The sequence below is a fragment of the Primulina eburnea genome, chromosome 11 (genome assembly GCF_022965805.1).
Source record: "Primulina eburnea isolate SZY01 chromosome 11, ASM2296580v1, whole genome shotgun sequence".
Lineage (NCBI taxonomy): Eukaryota > Viridiplantae > Streptophyta > Magnoliopsida > Lamiales > Gesneriaceae > Primulina > Primulina eburnea.
In genome coordinates this window covers 5,398,838-5,412,923 of record NC_133111.1, presented here as the reverse complement: position 1 = coordinate 5,412,923, position 14,086 = coordinate 5,398,838, and the positions used below count along the sequence as shown (strand labels likewise).

General features: G+C 35.2%; 2 protein-coding genes across 2 annotated transcripts; one reads left to right on the top strand and one right to left on the bottom strand.

Moving 5' to 3' along the window:
• The first annotated feature begins 528 nt into the window (after positions 1–528).
• On the top strand, positions 529–7,276 carry LOC140804260 (wings apart-like protein 2). Its single transcript, XM_073160152.1, has 13 exons — positions 529–731; positions 815–1,754; positions 2,201–2,300; positions 2,433–2,772; positions 3,518–3,630; positions 3,891–4,013; positions 4,129–4,222; positions 4,398–5,032; positions 5,276–5,553; positions 5,674–5,821; positions 6,301–6,398; positions 6,509–6,590; positions 6,887–7,276. Exons 1-13 carry the CDS (start codon positions 695–697, stop codon positions 6,968–6,970), a joined length of 3,072 nt encoding a protein of 1,023 aa, XP_073016253.1. The 5' UTR covers positions 529–694; the 3' UTR covers positions 6,971–7,276.
• Positions 7,277–10,197: 2,921 nt separating this feature from the next.
• LOC140804559 (protein FAR1-RELATED SEQUENCE 5-like) lies at positions 10,198–13,490 on the bottom strand. Its single transcript, XM_073160608.1, has 2 exons — positions 11,639–13,490; positions 10,198–10,424 (listed from the first exon to the last, which is right to left on the bottom strand). Exons 1-2 carry the CDS (start codon positions 13,488–13,490, stop codon positions 10,198–10,200), a joined length of 2,079 nt encoding a protein of 692 aa, XP_073016709.1.
• Between the last annotated feature and the right edge of the window lie 596 nt (positions 13,491–14,086).

Genomic DNA, 14,086 nt, shown 5'->3' with positions numbered 1-14,086 from the left:
ACAAATTTGTCTTTTAGGTTTAAAATAAGTACAAAACATTGAAAATTTGATATTAATATATAATATTTAAGTACTAGCTATTTTGAATATGGTACAAAAGTTAATATTTTAAGTATAAATTAGAACAACCTTTTTAATATTAACATGTTTAACATGTTTGTGTACTAAAAAATCATATATTAATGTCGGATATGAAACAGTTGATACTTAAATATCATGTATTAGTAATATTTTCTCAATTTTTTGTATCGATTTTCATCCAAAAAGACAAATGCGTCATTAATAACAAGATTTTTTTATACATGTTTGATACTTATATATCATATATTAATATCATATTTTTAATGTTCGATATCAATTTTCATCCGAAAAATTATACGTGAACTCAACGAGTACAAACACATTTTAGTGTGTATCAGATAGTACAGATACATAATTTGTTTTGATAAAAACTGAATGCAAATTTGAGAGCACCAGATTTATTACTACCAAAACAACAGTACGTAAATCAACGGACAAGAACCAACAATAGTCGAGTGAGATAAAAGGCACGGCTAGGATCTCAATTGGGTTATTCAGTGAGCGTTAAATCTTTTAAAATCAAATTCGATGCTTGCATTGCTCGAATCCTTCTCCTGCTTCGATATTATCATGCAACCCCAGTTGTAATTTCAAATCTTCAGACCCGAGTTTGATGCAAAAGTTCAGAAAGAAGCCCTATTTTCTATCAGGTTTTGCCCAATAAAACCACCTGTTCTTTTGTTGATTCTATCTGCAGTCGTTGAATTGTCATTCTCGGTTTCAATAAATGTAGGTATGATCGTTAGGAAGTACGGTCGCCGGAGTAGAGACTTGACCAGGAGCTATTCCGGGGCCAATAGCCTATCCGACGTCGTCTTCGATTCTCCTTCCCAAGGATTCTCTCAAGATGTTTACAATTTCACCTTGTCGTCCCAGGACTCAGCTCGCTGTAACTGGTCCGATCCCGACGGTTTCAATTCATCCCAGGAGACGAGGAAATTGACGATTTTGCCCTCAGTAAAGGATGGGGATTTTGATGGGGGGTTGTGGAAACCGAAGAAAGTGAAATTGTTTGACGTTGATTTGGAGACATACGGTTCAAGTTCTTCTCAAGATTCGAGAGAATTTGCAATTCCGAGCTGTGGGTATGTGGGCGAAGATGGGATTTTGGAGTTTTCTGATGGGGGTTTCCGGAAACCAAAGAAAGTCAAGAAAATCAATTCGGATCCACACGGCTTTGATTCATCTCTGGAGATACACCAGAGCAAGGGCGGGGAGAATAAGGTGTTTGAGATTTCACATGGTGAGTTTTGGGAATCAGCGGAGTTCAAGAACGTTGATTATGATTCATATGGGTTAAATTCCTCTCAGGAATTGAGTGAATTGGGGATTTCACTGCCAAGAAAGTGCAAAGCTGATGGTGATCCCTGGAAATTTGACGAGGTTTCTAGGAAACCCATCAAGAAGAGGAAGAAGGAAAATGTGTTCTCACAGAAGAAAAAAAATAAGACTAATATGAAAATTAAGGAGTTGGTATCAGCCGATGTAGGTCTCGCCAGTACATTGATGGAGACTCAGGAGTTTGGGGAGATGATGGAACACATGGATGAGGTGAATTTTGCATTGGATGGATTGATGAAGGGACAGCAGGTGACCGTTAGGAGGGCAAGTCTTCTGTCATTGTTATCTGTTTGTGGAGCGGCACAACAATGGAGGCTTTTAAGGGTTCATGGGTATTTTTCCTTCATTTTAGAAAAGCTATCATTATATTGATGTACATATTCAATTGCTATATATTTCAATTTTTTTTGTCTAATTTGTGTTGATATGGTATGTATGTTTTAAAGGAAAAGATATTGTATAAATAGAAAATTTGTAGATTTTTCATATTTCAGTTTCAGTTTTTCGAACTGCAGTACTCATGATACAAGTCTAAACTCATGGGCCTTTATGATATCGGAAAAAGTTCAAGTAACTGAAAGAAACCAAAATAGGAATCTTGTCATTCATTGCAATAGGAAGCCGAGATCATATGCTATGTCAAATGATGCATTTGATTTTTTTGCTACCTTTGTAGTGCTCTTGTGTGTGTAGAGAGAGTTCTGAAAATTTTCTCATTTTGGTGAACTTTTTACCGATTTGTTGACGGCCAACCTGTTACTTTTGTTATCTTTATTAGAATGGCCAAAACAATCATAGATGCTGTATTGGGACTCAGCTTTGATGACCCTCCCAGCAACCTTGCTGCTGCTGCTTTATTTTACATTCTGACAAGTGATGTGAGTGATTTCGATTTTATGTCATAGCTTGAATTCACTGTATTTGTCGGCATTATAATTTGCTACCATATAAGCATTACTTTCACTGTAACCTCTAAATTATTATTTTTTTTCAAATTCATGCTATATCAGGGTCAAAATGATGATCTACTGGATTCACCAAATTGCATTCACTTTCTGTTAAAATTGTTGAAGCCAATTTCATCTAATGCTGGCAAAGAAAATGCACCGAGCATTGGGAGCAAGCTTCTAGGCATGTGCAAGAATGCTGGTTTCTTACAAAATTCAGCCAAGGGAATGGATTCCAGTGTTGCTGCAATATCACTCAAGGTTCGTGAGATGCTTATCAATCGCAAGGAAATAAAGCCAGGGGGTGATTGTGATAATGGAACAGAAAAGCCCGAGTTGAATCCCAAATGGATTAGTTTACTTACAATTGAGAAAGCTTGCTTATCTGCTGTCTCTATTGAAGGTTTAAATCACTTACTGCTGCAATTTTATAAAAGTGACGTCAGCTTTTTATTTATCTACTTTCAAGGTTTTATTTTGTTGGATAGGATGACCAATAACTGTCTAAATAGTTTCGACTTTCAATTTTATATAGATTAGGTGGTTGATTATGTAACATATAACTCGTCGGAGTTTAAATTACCTGTTGTAGCGTATTCAAATTCTAAGGAGTTTGCATCTCTCCTTTTGAACAATCACTCAGAAATCCTGTAATCATTATCTTCGGAAAATATTTAATTTGTTTCTTACTTACATCCCGAGCCCACAGATACTTGCATTATTTGTCCTTTTTTTGATTGACCTCTGATAGCATTTTTTATGATATTCTAAGCTTGTTTTTTTTATCCCAACCTTGTTTTCTGTAATTTACTTACCGGATGGCAAATGATGGCTTTTGATTTCACTGTGTAAAACCTTTATTAGCGAGAATAGCGCATACTGCAACAGTCTCTCTTGGTTGTCTTGTATCATTTAGTTGCGCATTATCTCCTATATTGCTTGTTACTTTTGTTTGAATAATATTTTCTCAATTCTCAAATTGCTCATGTTTTCTTTGTAAGTTTTCTTTTTAATTGCTTGTTATTCAATCGATGCACTCTCTTGATAACTGAGAAAATGTATATTCTCCTTGGTGATTTCTTCCCTGAAATTTTGGTATTAGTATGTTAGTATCATACAATTTAACTGTGTTTTTTCAAATGTGTTAGACAGCTCTGGTGCTGTACGAAAAACTGGTGGTAACTTCAAGGAAAATTTGAGAAAATATGGAGGACTTGATGCTGTGTTTGAAGAGGCAAGGAAAAATCATTTTGTTATGGAGGTATGGGCCTGTATACTGTTTTTCTTGGTTTTATTATATGGTGGTCAATACATTGACTGATAGATGCTGCTCAGTCTTGACAGTTGAAATGATGTCTCCTTGATAGCATGAAAAATATGTATCACCTATTGTTAATGAAATGGCGCTTGCTATTTCTGACTGGTCTTTGCATATATTTTAGATTCTTATTAGCCATTTGATATGTTTATAGTGTTCAGAGATATTTTTGTGCTATGTTACTTAATGCTCATCACATACAGGAATGGTTGGAGCAGACTTATGCACCAGATTCAAAAGATACTATGGGAGAAGAAAGTCTAGTATTGCTTTTGAAATGTCTAAAAATCATGGAAAATGCTACATTTCTTAGCAAAGATAATCAGGTTCTATATTTTGTGTCAAACACTCCGCACGCCTTTCTATTTTACTTGAACTTACTACCTTATGTTAAATTACTAATTGGCAATTTTCCATATTGGGATTTATCTGTAAATTTAGTGCCACTTGCTTGGGATGAAAGGAAAACATGATGGTCAACAAGCTCCAAATTCTTTCACAAAGCTCATTCTGAGCTTCATTAAGATTATCTCAGGTATCTTTTCTGTGCATTGCCGACCTGTGATATGTATCTTATGTCCCTTGTAGTTTTTTGTTGTCACCGGCGTTAGTTTGTTCACTTGTTGGCTACCTTGGTCTGTTCTTGTTTTTGTCAAAGCTCAAGACTTGATTTCATTTCTGATATCTAGCAATGGTGCATTGTTCCCCAGGCATTTCCTTATTCAGAAGTTTCCCTGGCAGTTCTTTTGATAAAAATTTGTCTGACACTTCCAACGGAAGCAGTCAATCTGGTTGTAGCATGGAATGGACTATTTCTCAGAAAAGTTTCAATGCATCACAACACAATCAATTCCTGATTTGTGGTCAACCAGAATCTTTCAAGTCTTGTCTCGAACCTACTCAGGTTTCATCTGATCCTCTATTGCTCAAGATGAGAGTAGAATCTTCAAAAGCAGGGTCATGCAGTGGATCATTCGGGAACTCAAACACTGTTTCTAGTGTGAGATGTTTTGATTCAAGAATGGAATTTGGCAGTGGAAAGACCCTACTCGTGGGTACTAACATTGGAGCTATGGATGACAGCCTAGATCCTTTTGCATTTGATGAGGATGACTTTGAACCCTCAAAGTGGGATTTATTATCCGGGAGGTTAATTAAAACTCACTCACAAGAAAGTAGGCCAACCACGAGACCATTTAAAGACGGGAGTCATTCCCTACTAGTGTTGAGCCAGCAAGAGTCTAGCAACACAGAAAATCGTGATAATCAGGAGGCATCTTGTTCTTCAACGGTTGATGAAGAGCAGTCCATCCTTCTAGCAGATTGTCTTCTCACTGCTGTCAAGGTAGTTTTAATATGTGACGTTTGTGAAATCCCTTTACCTCATCTCTTCTAAAGGTCACTTCCATTGCTTCTTAATTCTTATATAGCTTACAATGACAAATTCTCATGAAAATGACAGGAACATCTATGATTTATTTGGTTGTTCTTGATGATCATTATATGAGCCTTATATTTTTTTCTGTTCGGTGTTTGCATCATCTTGGGGGAAATTATTGAGGTTAAATGACATCGTTGACTTTTCCAGGTTCTTATGAACTTGACCAATGATAACCCTGAGGGTTGTCTACAAATTGCAAACTCCGGTGGACTGGAAATTTTATCTTCGCTGATTGCTGATCATTTCTCATCATTCACCTTGCCTTCGCCACACAGTGATGATCTGAGAGAGAGTAGTTTGTCACCTAGATCAAGTTCGAAGATTGATCTCCAGAGTAACCCAAGTTTATCTGATCAAGAGCTGGACTTTCTTGTGGCTATTTTAGGTTTGCTTGTGAATTTGGTAGAGAAGGATAGCTGCAATAGGTAGTATTTTTGTCACCTGTCAGTTTTCGTCGTTGACGTTTATCAAGTGGCAGTACTATTTTGGCCCGCATAAATTTTGTTTATGTACTTGAGAAATTAAACTACTTTATTTGATTCCAGAGCTCGGCTTGCAGCTGCTAGTGTTTCATTACCCCACCTGGAAGGCAATGGAGTGAATAGAAGAGATGTGATCTCGCTTCTATGCTCAATTTTTTTGGCTAACCAAGGGGATGGTGAGGCTGCTGGAGAGGAAAAATGTTTGTCCTTGGTGCGGAAACCATTTTTGTTGCTATATTAATGCCTAATGGGATAGTATGGCTCATAAATTTGCTTTCTGGAATTGTTTGCTTTATTGTTGTTTGCCCTGAGGAAAGAGATTGTGAGGAAGCTGAAAGTTGAAACGATAGCAAATGATTGAATGGTCTCACAACTTTATTAGTACTTATTGAACTTAACAGATAACTAAGGGGGAGCTTATGTGTGGTGTCTTTCTCAAGAGGAAATATGCTTGTACAAAGTTCATGAATCTGAATGCATGTTGAGGTCGATTAAATTTTTGGTCAAATTTTGTTGACAACTCCCTGATTTGTTGGCCTAATTACGTAAACCCCATATTGCTTATGATCATCCTTGCAACAACTTATTTAACCTCATAACTACTCACATTATTTTGACTTTTAGGGAGATGCCACAGATTCATGTTTGCTAATGATTTTAGAAACTGAATAATAAGTTTGTTTGATGCAGGAGGTTGAAGATTCCATATTACAGGGAGAAAAGGAAGCTGAGAAGATGATTGTAGAAGCTTATGCTGCTCTTCTTCTTGCATTCCTTTCGAAAGAAAGGTTAGAATGCAATCACAGCCCTTATGTTACATATAACATATGTGTATAGATGTGTGTGTGTCATGGGCACGTTTCTGATTTATTGCTTTAATCATATCCATGACTTCCAGTAAGTGCACGCGGAACTCCATTGCTAAATGTCTCCCCAAGCAGAACCTGTCAGTACTTGTTCCGGTGTTGGAGAGATTTGTGGTAGGCATTTCTTATGCAGCTCACCTTTGGTAAAGCATGATGAATCTTGATATATTTACTCGATATTATTGATTTTCTTATTTTCAGTTCCAACAATTTACATGTATTTTGCATGTATTACCAACACGTGTGTGTATAACCGTGTTCTTGCAGTGTTTCTTAAATTGTTTGCAGCATCGTGTCTGTGCCTGGGAAACATTGGTTGTTATAGCTGTTACAATTACCAAATACACTGAATTGAATTATGTTTTGAATTGATGGATAGCATTTTGAATGAATCATTTAACTTTGCCCAGGAATTTCATCTGACGTTGAACATGATTTCACCGGAAACGCACACTGCCGTGCTGGAAGTTATTGAATCATGCAGGATTCATTGAGAGCTCTCAAAATTGCCAAGACAATGAACAGCATCGCCGTAGTATTCCCTCGGTTTCGCTGTAGAGTGTCTGCTACCGTGATTTTGCAGTAAGTTGCGATCTAACCACAGGCGGTATCATAGTTCTTTGTCGGTTCAGTTTTGTATATTTTTTCGGGTCTCTTGTGGTCATCTTATGTATTTATGTGGTCCGGCAGTTGGCTATTTTACATGATGATGGAGACTGATATGATTGTATACGAACAATTGGCAAAAAGTTAACCATTTCTGTCTAAATCTGTTTGTTATAGTTAATTAGTGATCTTCATTTCTGTGTCTTTGTCATAGTTATTTTTTGATCCATAAAGTTTATGTGATCTAACACAAGACTACCGATTGGGTGTGAACATATAGAATAGTCAAGTCAGACTGATTGACTGAATGCATAGTGGGAAAAATGACTTAAGAGGAAATTCACGCCAATAAATTCTTGTATCTGTCCATAATTTATATTCCAATTTTCTCCTTAAATTGGCAATAAATTATTAATAATACTAATAATGTGTATATATAATATTCTTTTGTGGAAAATAGGTGTAGGACCCATTGCGAATTCATTAACAAACTAATAATGTTGGTTCTTAGTCAAGTTGAGATATTTTGGTCGGGCAAAAATTTGTGTTTGACGATCTCACAGTCGTATTTTGTAAGACACATATCTTATTTGAGTCATTCATGAAAAAATATTACTTTTTATGCTATAAATATTATTTTTTATTGTGAATATCGGTAGGACTGACTCGTCTAACAGATAAAGATTCGTGAGACTGTCTTACAAGAGACTTATTCTTTTGATGGTATGTGTTTTGCTTATGAAATACATGTGAAATCCTTTTAGGCAATCTGACGATAAATTATATATAATAAATAGAAAAGATTTATATATATAGATAACATAATGTATAACTTTAATAATTTATGAAACACGAGTCAACAATTGGATAAAATAAAAATATGTAATCGATTAATGTTGTCTTTCGTGTTATGATACTTTTAGCATTAGAGATAAAAATAAGTATACGGCAGTTAGTTAAAAGTTGAAATCAGTGAGAGGAGTTTAAGTAGCCATTAGTAGAATATCTTTCATAAAAATATTTCATGTTATATCGTGAATTATATTACTCAGCCAATCCGGGTTTAGTTTTGGTTTCTCAATCACACATGTGAGAATTATGCTTCTTGGAGTCGGAGCAATGAATATTGTTCTTTTTACCAAAAACTAATTAGGATTGGTTCATTCGTTCCATTTCTAAACCGTCAAGTTTCAAGTTGGTTGAATTAAGTTTTTGAGAATTGTATATGTGTACTTGGACAATCTTCATCTCTTGAGCTAGTTTTTTGTCAATAATAGACTATCTTTATAAACTACATGTTAATATCCGGTAAACTTCTTGTTTCAGTTATTCATTCATGACGTGAAGTGGGTGTGTTTTGATGCCCCACATCGACTGAATTAAGTTTTTGGAACTTGTAGATATGGACTTGGAAACTCATCATCCTTAAAGCTTGTTTTTTAGGTGAAGTATGTCAAAGTTTGTAATCTTAACACGGTATTAGATACCATGACTATCGTTATGTATTGCACCGCTTTTATGGGTCACCCATTAATATCTTGTAAATTTGCGCTCTAATTGTTAATTCTTAAACTTAAAAATTGTGTTAAATATATTACAGTAGCTTAATTAAGTTGTTGGAGGGAGGTTCTAGAGCTTAAATAAGTTGTGTGGTTAATACTGGTCGTAACTGGTAGTTAACATTTACAAAACAGTAAAAAGGAAGTTAATTAGCCGTTAGTAGAATATATATCCAATAAAAAATTCTTCCCGTATCGTTTAATACAATGAAGAATGAAACTCCATTCTCGAGTCCTCAAGTGTAATAGTGTGATCTTGGGCTAATTTAGTATCCAACAAATTATGTTATTCAGCTAAATAGCACTTAACAAGTTTTACGTGACAGAATCGCTGGATAAAATAAGGTAACAAAAAATTCGACTTCTTGGTTGAGTCCTTAGTGTGTGTTCACGGTGTCACTCATATTAACATAAAAAATTTTATTACCCAAATAGTTGCATTATGCGGTATTACAGTATGAAATAATAAAGTTGCGTCTTAACTAATAGCTATAATTTTTGACTTATTGATAAGAAATTAATTTAACAAAAATTATTAAGATAATTACTATTGCAGTTGTAATTCAAATATCATTAATGGCCGGAGATCGAAAAGTCATTTTTTGATTATATGATACTGTAAAGAAATATAAAAATGAATGTTTTAACATAAATTTTTGGAATCTGTCTTATCAGCACAATTAATACATATACCAAGGACTGACACTTTGACATGTGTTCTGGAATATGTAGTAAGTGGGTTAATTCGATGCTGGCGTTAGGGCTGTGCCCTAACCCAGTGGGATGCTGACACGTGGCACTTTATTTAAAAAAAAAAATTGCAAATCGACTTTGAAATGCAGTCTTTTGTGTTACCATGGTTAATAGTTTAACCCTTTCTTTCTTTAAAAAAAAAAAGAAAATAGCTCAACAGAGCATTTCCCCAATTCATTTCCCCAATAATCTTCACCTTCGAAAAGCTGTCTCTCACCACCACGACTGTCGTCACCACTCCGCCACCGCCGAAAAGCCGCCACCTCCGAAAAGCTGCCTGCGTTCATTGGTTGGTTTGGAGGTTTGATAAAAAAATTGACCATCTACTGGGTTGTGGAGAAATATTAGGAATTGAACAAGAGTTTTATTTGTGACTCATTTGCAAGTTTTGTGGTTTCCTTGATTTGGCTTTCTGAATTTGGGCTTGTGCATTCCATATCGGTTGTTGCTAATACTATTCCATGTACTTTTGTCTTGGCTCTTGAGGTTTCTTATATTTATTCTTACGCTTTAGTTATTTCATTATTGGGTTAAATTTGGAACTCTTTCTGCAGTCTGCAATTTCTTTTCCATATCGGTTGTTGCTGACTTGATAGTGCTGAAATGGTGAGCCGTTTAATTTGAAGTTGCTATTTTTTGTATTATTTATTGCATTTAGTAAACTGATTAGTTTTTTTTGGAAATTTTGTGTAAATATAGGGCAAAACATATGTTGTGTTTGTTGGACGCAATCCCGGCGTATATACGTGTTGGGAAGAAACGCATATGCAAGTTAACAAATTTAGTGGAGCTGTACACAAGTCTTATAAAACTAATGAAGAAGCAGTAGAAGCATTTACAGCGTACAAGGAAAAACAATCTTGTTCGAGATCGAGTTCAAGGTCCGCTTCAGCGCCCGCTTCAGCTTCCGCTTCAAGTTCTACTACAGCTTCAAGTTTCACCACATCTGCCGACCAATATGAGAAACTAGCTAAACTAATAGATGTCCAGGTAGAGTTAGCACGTGACCAACGGGAGCAATGCTTAAAGGCTGCACAAATATTTGAAGAGATAGAACGACAATTGAAATCTCTTCGTGTTAAAGAAGATCAAAAGTAGTATTTTTATTATTACAATGAATCTTTTTTCATTATTTTGTTTAGTCATGTAAGATTAGTGGATTAATGACTTTTGTTTTGTCATGTAATATAAAAATCGAGAGTTAAAATCATACTTGGCAGCAATTTGGAATACGTCTATTTGACAAACGAGTTGTATGCAATTTGATTGTTCTTACACTACTTTACAGCATAGTTGGTGTATGTATCATCTGTAATATTAGTTCAACATTTTATAAAGGTTTCATACGAATTGATTTTTATTTGTCTCGTTTATTGTTTTAGCTGGGAATTGGAATTGTAAATGACTTCAAGAGCATTGAAGGAGATAGAAAAATGGGATTACAGGTGATTTAGCTTTCAATCACTGTGTTTTGATAGAGAATCGTCATAAGTGCAAATTTTTTTCAAAGATGTTTTATTTTAGAAAACTGATATTTGGATACAGAAGAAGCTCTTCAAAAAATGCTCAACAAATATCCTTTTCACTATTGTATTCAACCATAAAAACTGCAAAATGGATCTGGAGCTCACAGTGCAAGCAACAAACCAAGAAACATTGATGAAAATTGGGACTATCACAAAAAATGGAAGCGAAACATACACTATCTGTTTTGTGTAGCGTTTAAGCAACAAAAACACTAACAACACAAAGGGCAAGCTCAAAATTAGGGTGATTACAAGAGTCCATTTCAACCTATTCAAAACGCTCGATCCGAAGGAGTTCAAAGATGTGGGATTGCTACAAACAGATAAATAATCCATCAGCTTTTTTGTCTTCGGGTTTATCTATCTCTGCATGATATAAGATAGGCATAATAAACAAAACAAATAAAGAATTAGCGCACAACCAGAAGACTAATAACAAAGAAAAACCAAGTATAATGCCATGCAACAGATGCGGAAACTTACAGAGAAATCCATGCCACTCAAATTGATTGACTTCAAATTGAGATGTCCATGATGGTGGGACATTAGGATTTTGTAGTTGCTGGGCATGATCTACTTCTTGGCTATTCATGCATTGGGAAGTCTGTGTGCTTTGTCCTTTTCGTTTGCCACTTGCATCTCCTCCATCACACAATGAGAAAAATTTATTAAAGATTGAAATAACTATTGACAATTAACAAAAAAAATTACGACTTACTTGAACTGTCAACTTTTCCTTTTCCTTTTCTTTTCTTACTTTTATCATCCCAATGACGTTGTATGTTTTTATTTGTAATTCCTCTTGACTTGACTTGAGGAGGATTACGTACAACCATTTCATCTACCATGTTTTCTTCTTGAATCCCGTTGTCATCCAACTTAAGTTTTTCGAAGAACTCATCTATTTGTTCTCTCGCACCTTCAACAATTTCTGTCAATTTCTTTCTTGCATCTCCATTAGATTTACATCGCATGGTAAGATTATATGTCGATATCATAAGTTGGTTTACAAAAACCATCTCAGATTCATGGCCACTTCCACTTTCTTCCTGACAAAAATCATCTACCAAAACTCTATTTTTTGCATTTTTCATCCAGCGCTTCTTCAAGTAGGGTTTGGAAATATAATTCACATTCATAAAATTGAAGACCATCAAAATGTGTTTGCACAATATTCCCATTGACTCGAATTTTTGACAACTGCATTTTACTTCAGTACTCTCCTTATTAAATAGCACGTGCCGGACCCTTGAGTTCTCATCATGAGATTTGACTTTGAAATAGAGGATAACCGCACTGAAATCCAAAGGCATCTCAATAAACTGCATATTCAAAGAATTAATAAACTCTAACTCGAATAGCTTGTACACGGTGAGTGTATAAACATCAGCTGCAGAATTTAACATTGGATTGTTTTTCAACATTGTCGGGGCGTTCTTGTGATGACAACGCGTATCTTCGGCCTTCTCTTTCTCTCGCCAACTTTGCTGGATTTTTTCGTAATTAACCACAAAATCATACAATGAAATTGCACTGTTACTTGATCTCTTCAACACAGCATTTGTCACCTCGCTTCTAGAAATGGCCAATAGCCCTGCACTAAACTTGTGATTGCTAAACGCAGTAGCCCATTTGTATCTCAATGTGTACATACCATTTAACCATTTGTGGCCACTGAGATTGTATTTATCAATCATAATACTCCATGTGGATTCAAATTCTTCTTCAGATTCATAATGAGTCATGCATTTATTCCACAATCTTTTAAAACTAGAATCACCATTCAAACTACCTAAGTGTGATGGAGCATTTTGATTTATGTGCCATTGACATAACCGATGGTGTGAATGTGGAAAAATTGTTTCAATGGCATTCATCATTGCTTGGCATTGATCTGTAAATATTGTTTCAGGTTGTTTCCCATTCATAGAATCAAGAAAAGTTTTGAACAACCATTCAAATGAACTCTCAGTTGCATCTGACATAAATGCCAAGCCAAACAGAACATTTTGTCTGTGCTGATTAATTCCAACGAAAGGAGCACATATCAAATTGTACCGATTGGTTCGATAAGTCGTGTCAACTGATAAAATATCACCAAAAAACACATAATCAACTTCACATCTGGAATCCCTAAGGAAGAAGTTCATCACTCTATTGTCATCATCTAATTGCACATTCCAATAAAAATTTGACTCTTTATTTGCCTTGTTTATAAAATGATGAAGTAATGCAGAAGCATCTCCGTTCTCAACTTTCGTTTGTTTTTTTATGCGACCAAGATAATCATATCCATCTTTTCGAATAAAGCTCAAATTCTGTGGTCCCTGTGCTTCATTTATCATATAAGAGACGGCATTAGACACTGTTATCCCAGAATTCACCATGGACTCCAAAATAGATTTTTGAGCATACGAAATATTGCGTGATGATCTCAACAAATGTCTTTGATCAGCCGCAAGCATTTCATGATTATGTTCCATGACAAATCTACCGACCGTCCATTCTCCACCACGTTGCCTAGTTATTCTGAGCTTTGCTTTACATTTACTTCTACTTGTCGGCTTCATGTAAACATGTATTTGCGCATTAGAACGTTTTTCATCTTTACTACCCTCACAAGAACATTCAAACTCTTTAGCTTGAAGTTCATTAGTGCCAGGAAAGTAGCGTTGATCACTTTTTTTAACACTAAAACCTTTTGCATGACCATAATTACAATATAGTATATAAGCATCTTCAACACTTTTCACAACTTCACCAACAAATAGTCTACTCTCCAATTGATCGACAATAGAATTTGTAGATAGTACCTCAACATCTCTATGAATCACAGATTCCAAATTTGAAACTCCAACCTCTTCAATATTATCTACCACAAAGTTTATACGAACAAAAAATCAGTTTGGATATTATTTGGTTATATTACAAAAGGAAATTTATAACTATGGAAAAATATTACAAGAGTCAATATATCTACCATCGCAATTCAGATCCATTCGTCGTGTTTCAGGTCTCGGTTCAGTCAATGGGATGTATGTAGATGTGTAGCAACCACAGATGGACCAGGATCTAATCTTGTGATGAACTCAGGAACAACAACAACAATACTCCAGTAAATTCTATGAGACAATAACAAAAAAAATTATAAGTAGTAACAAAGAGC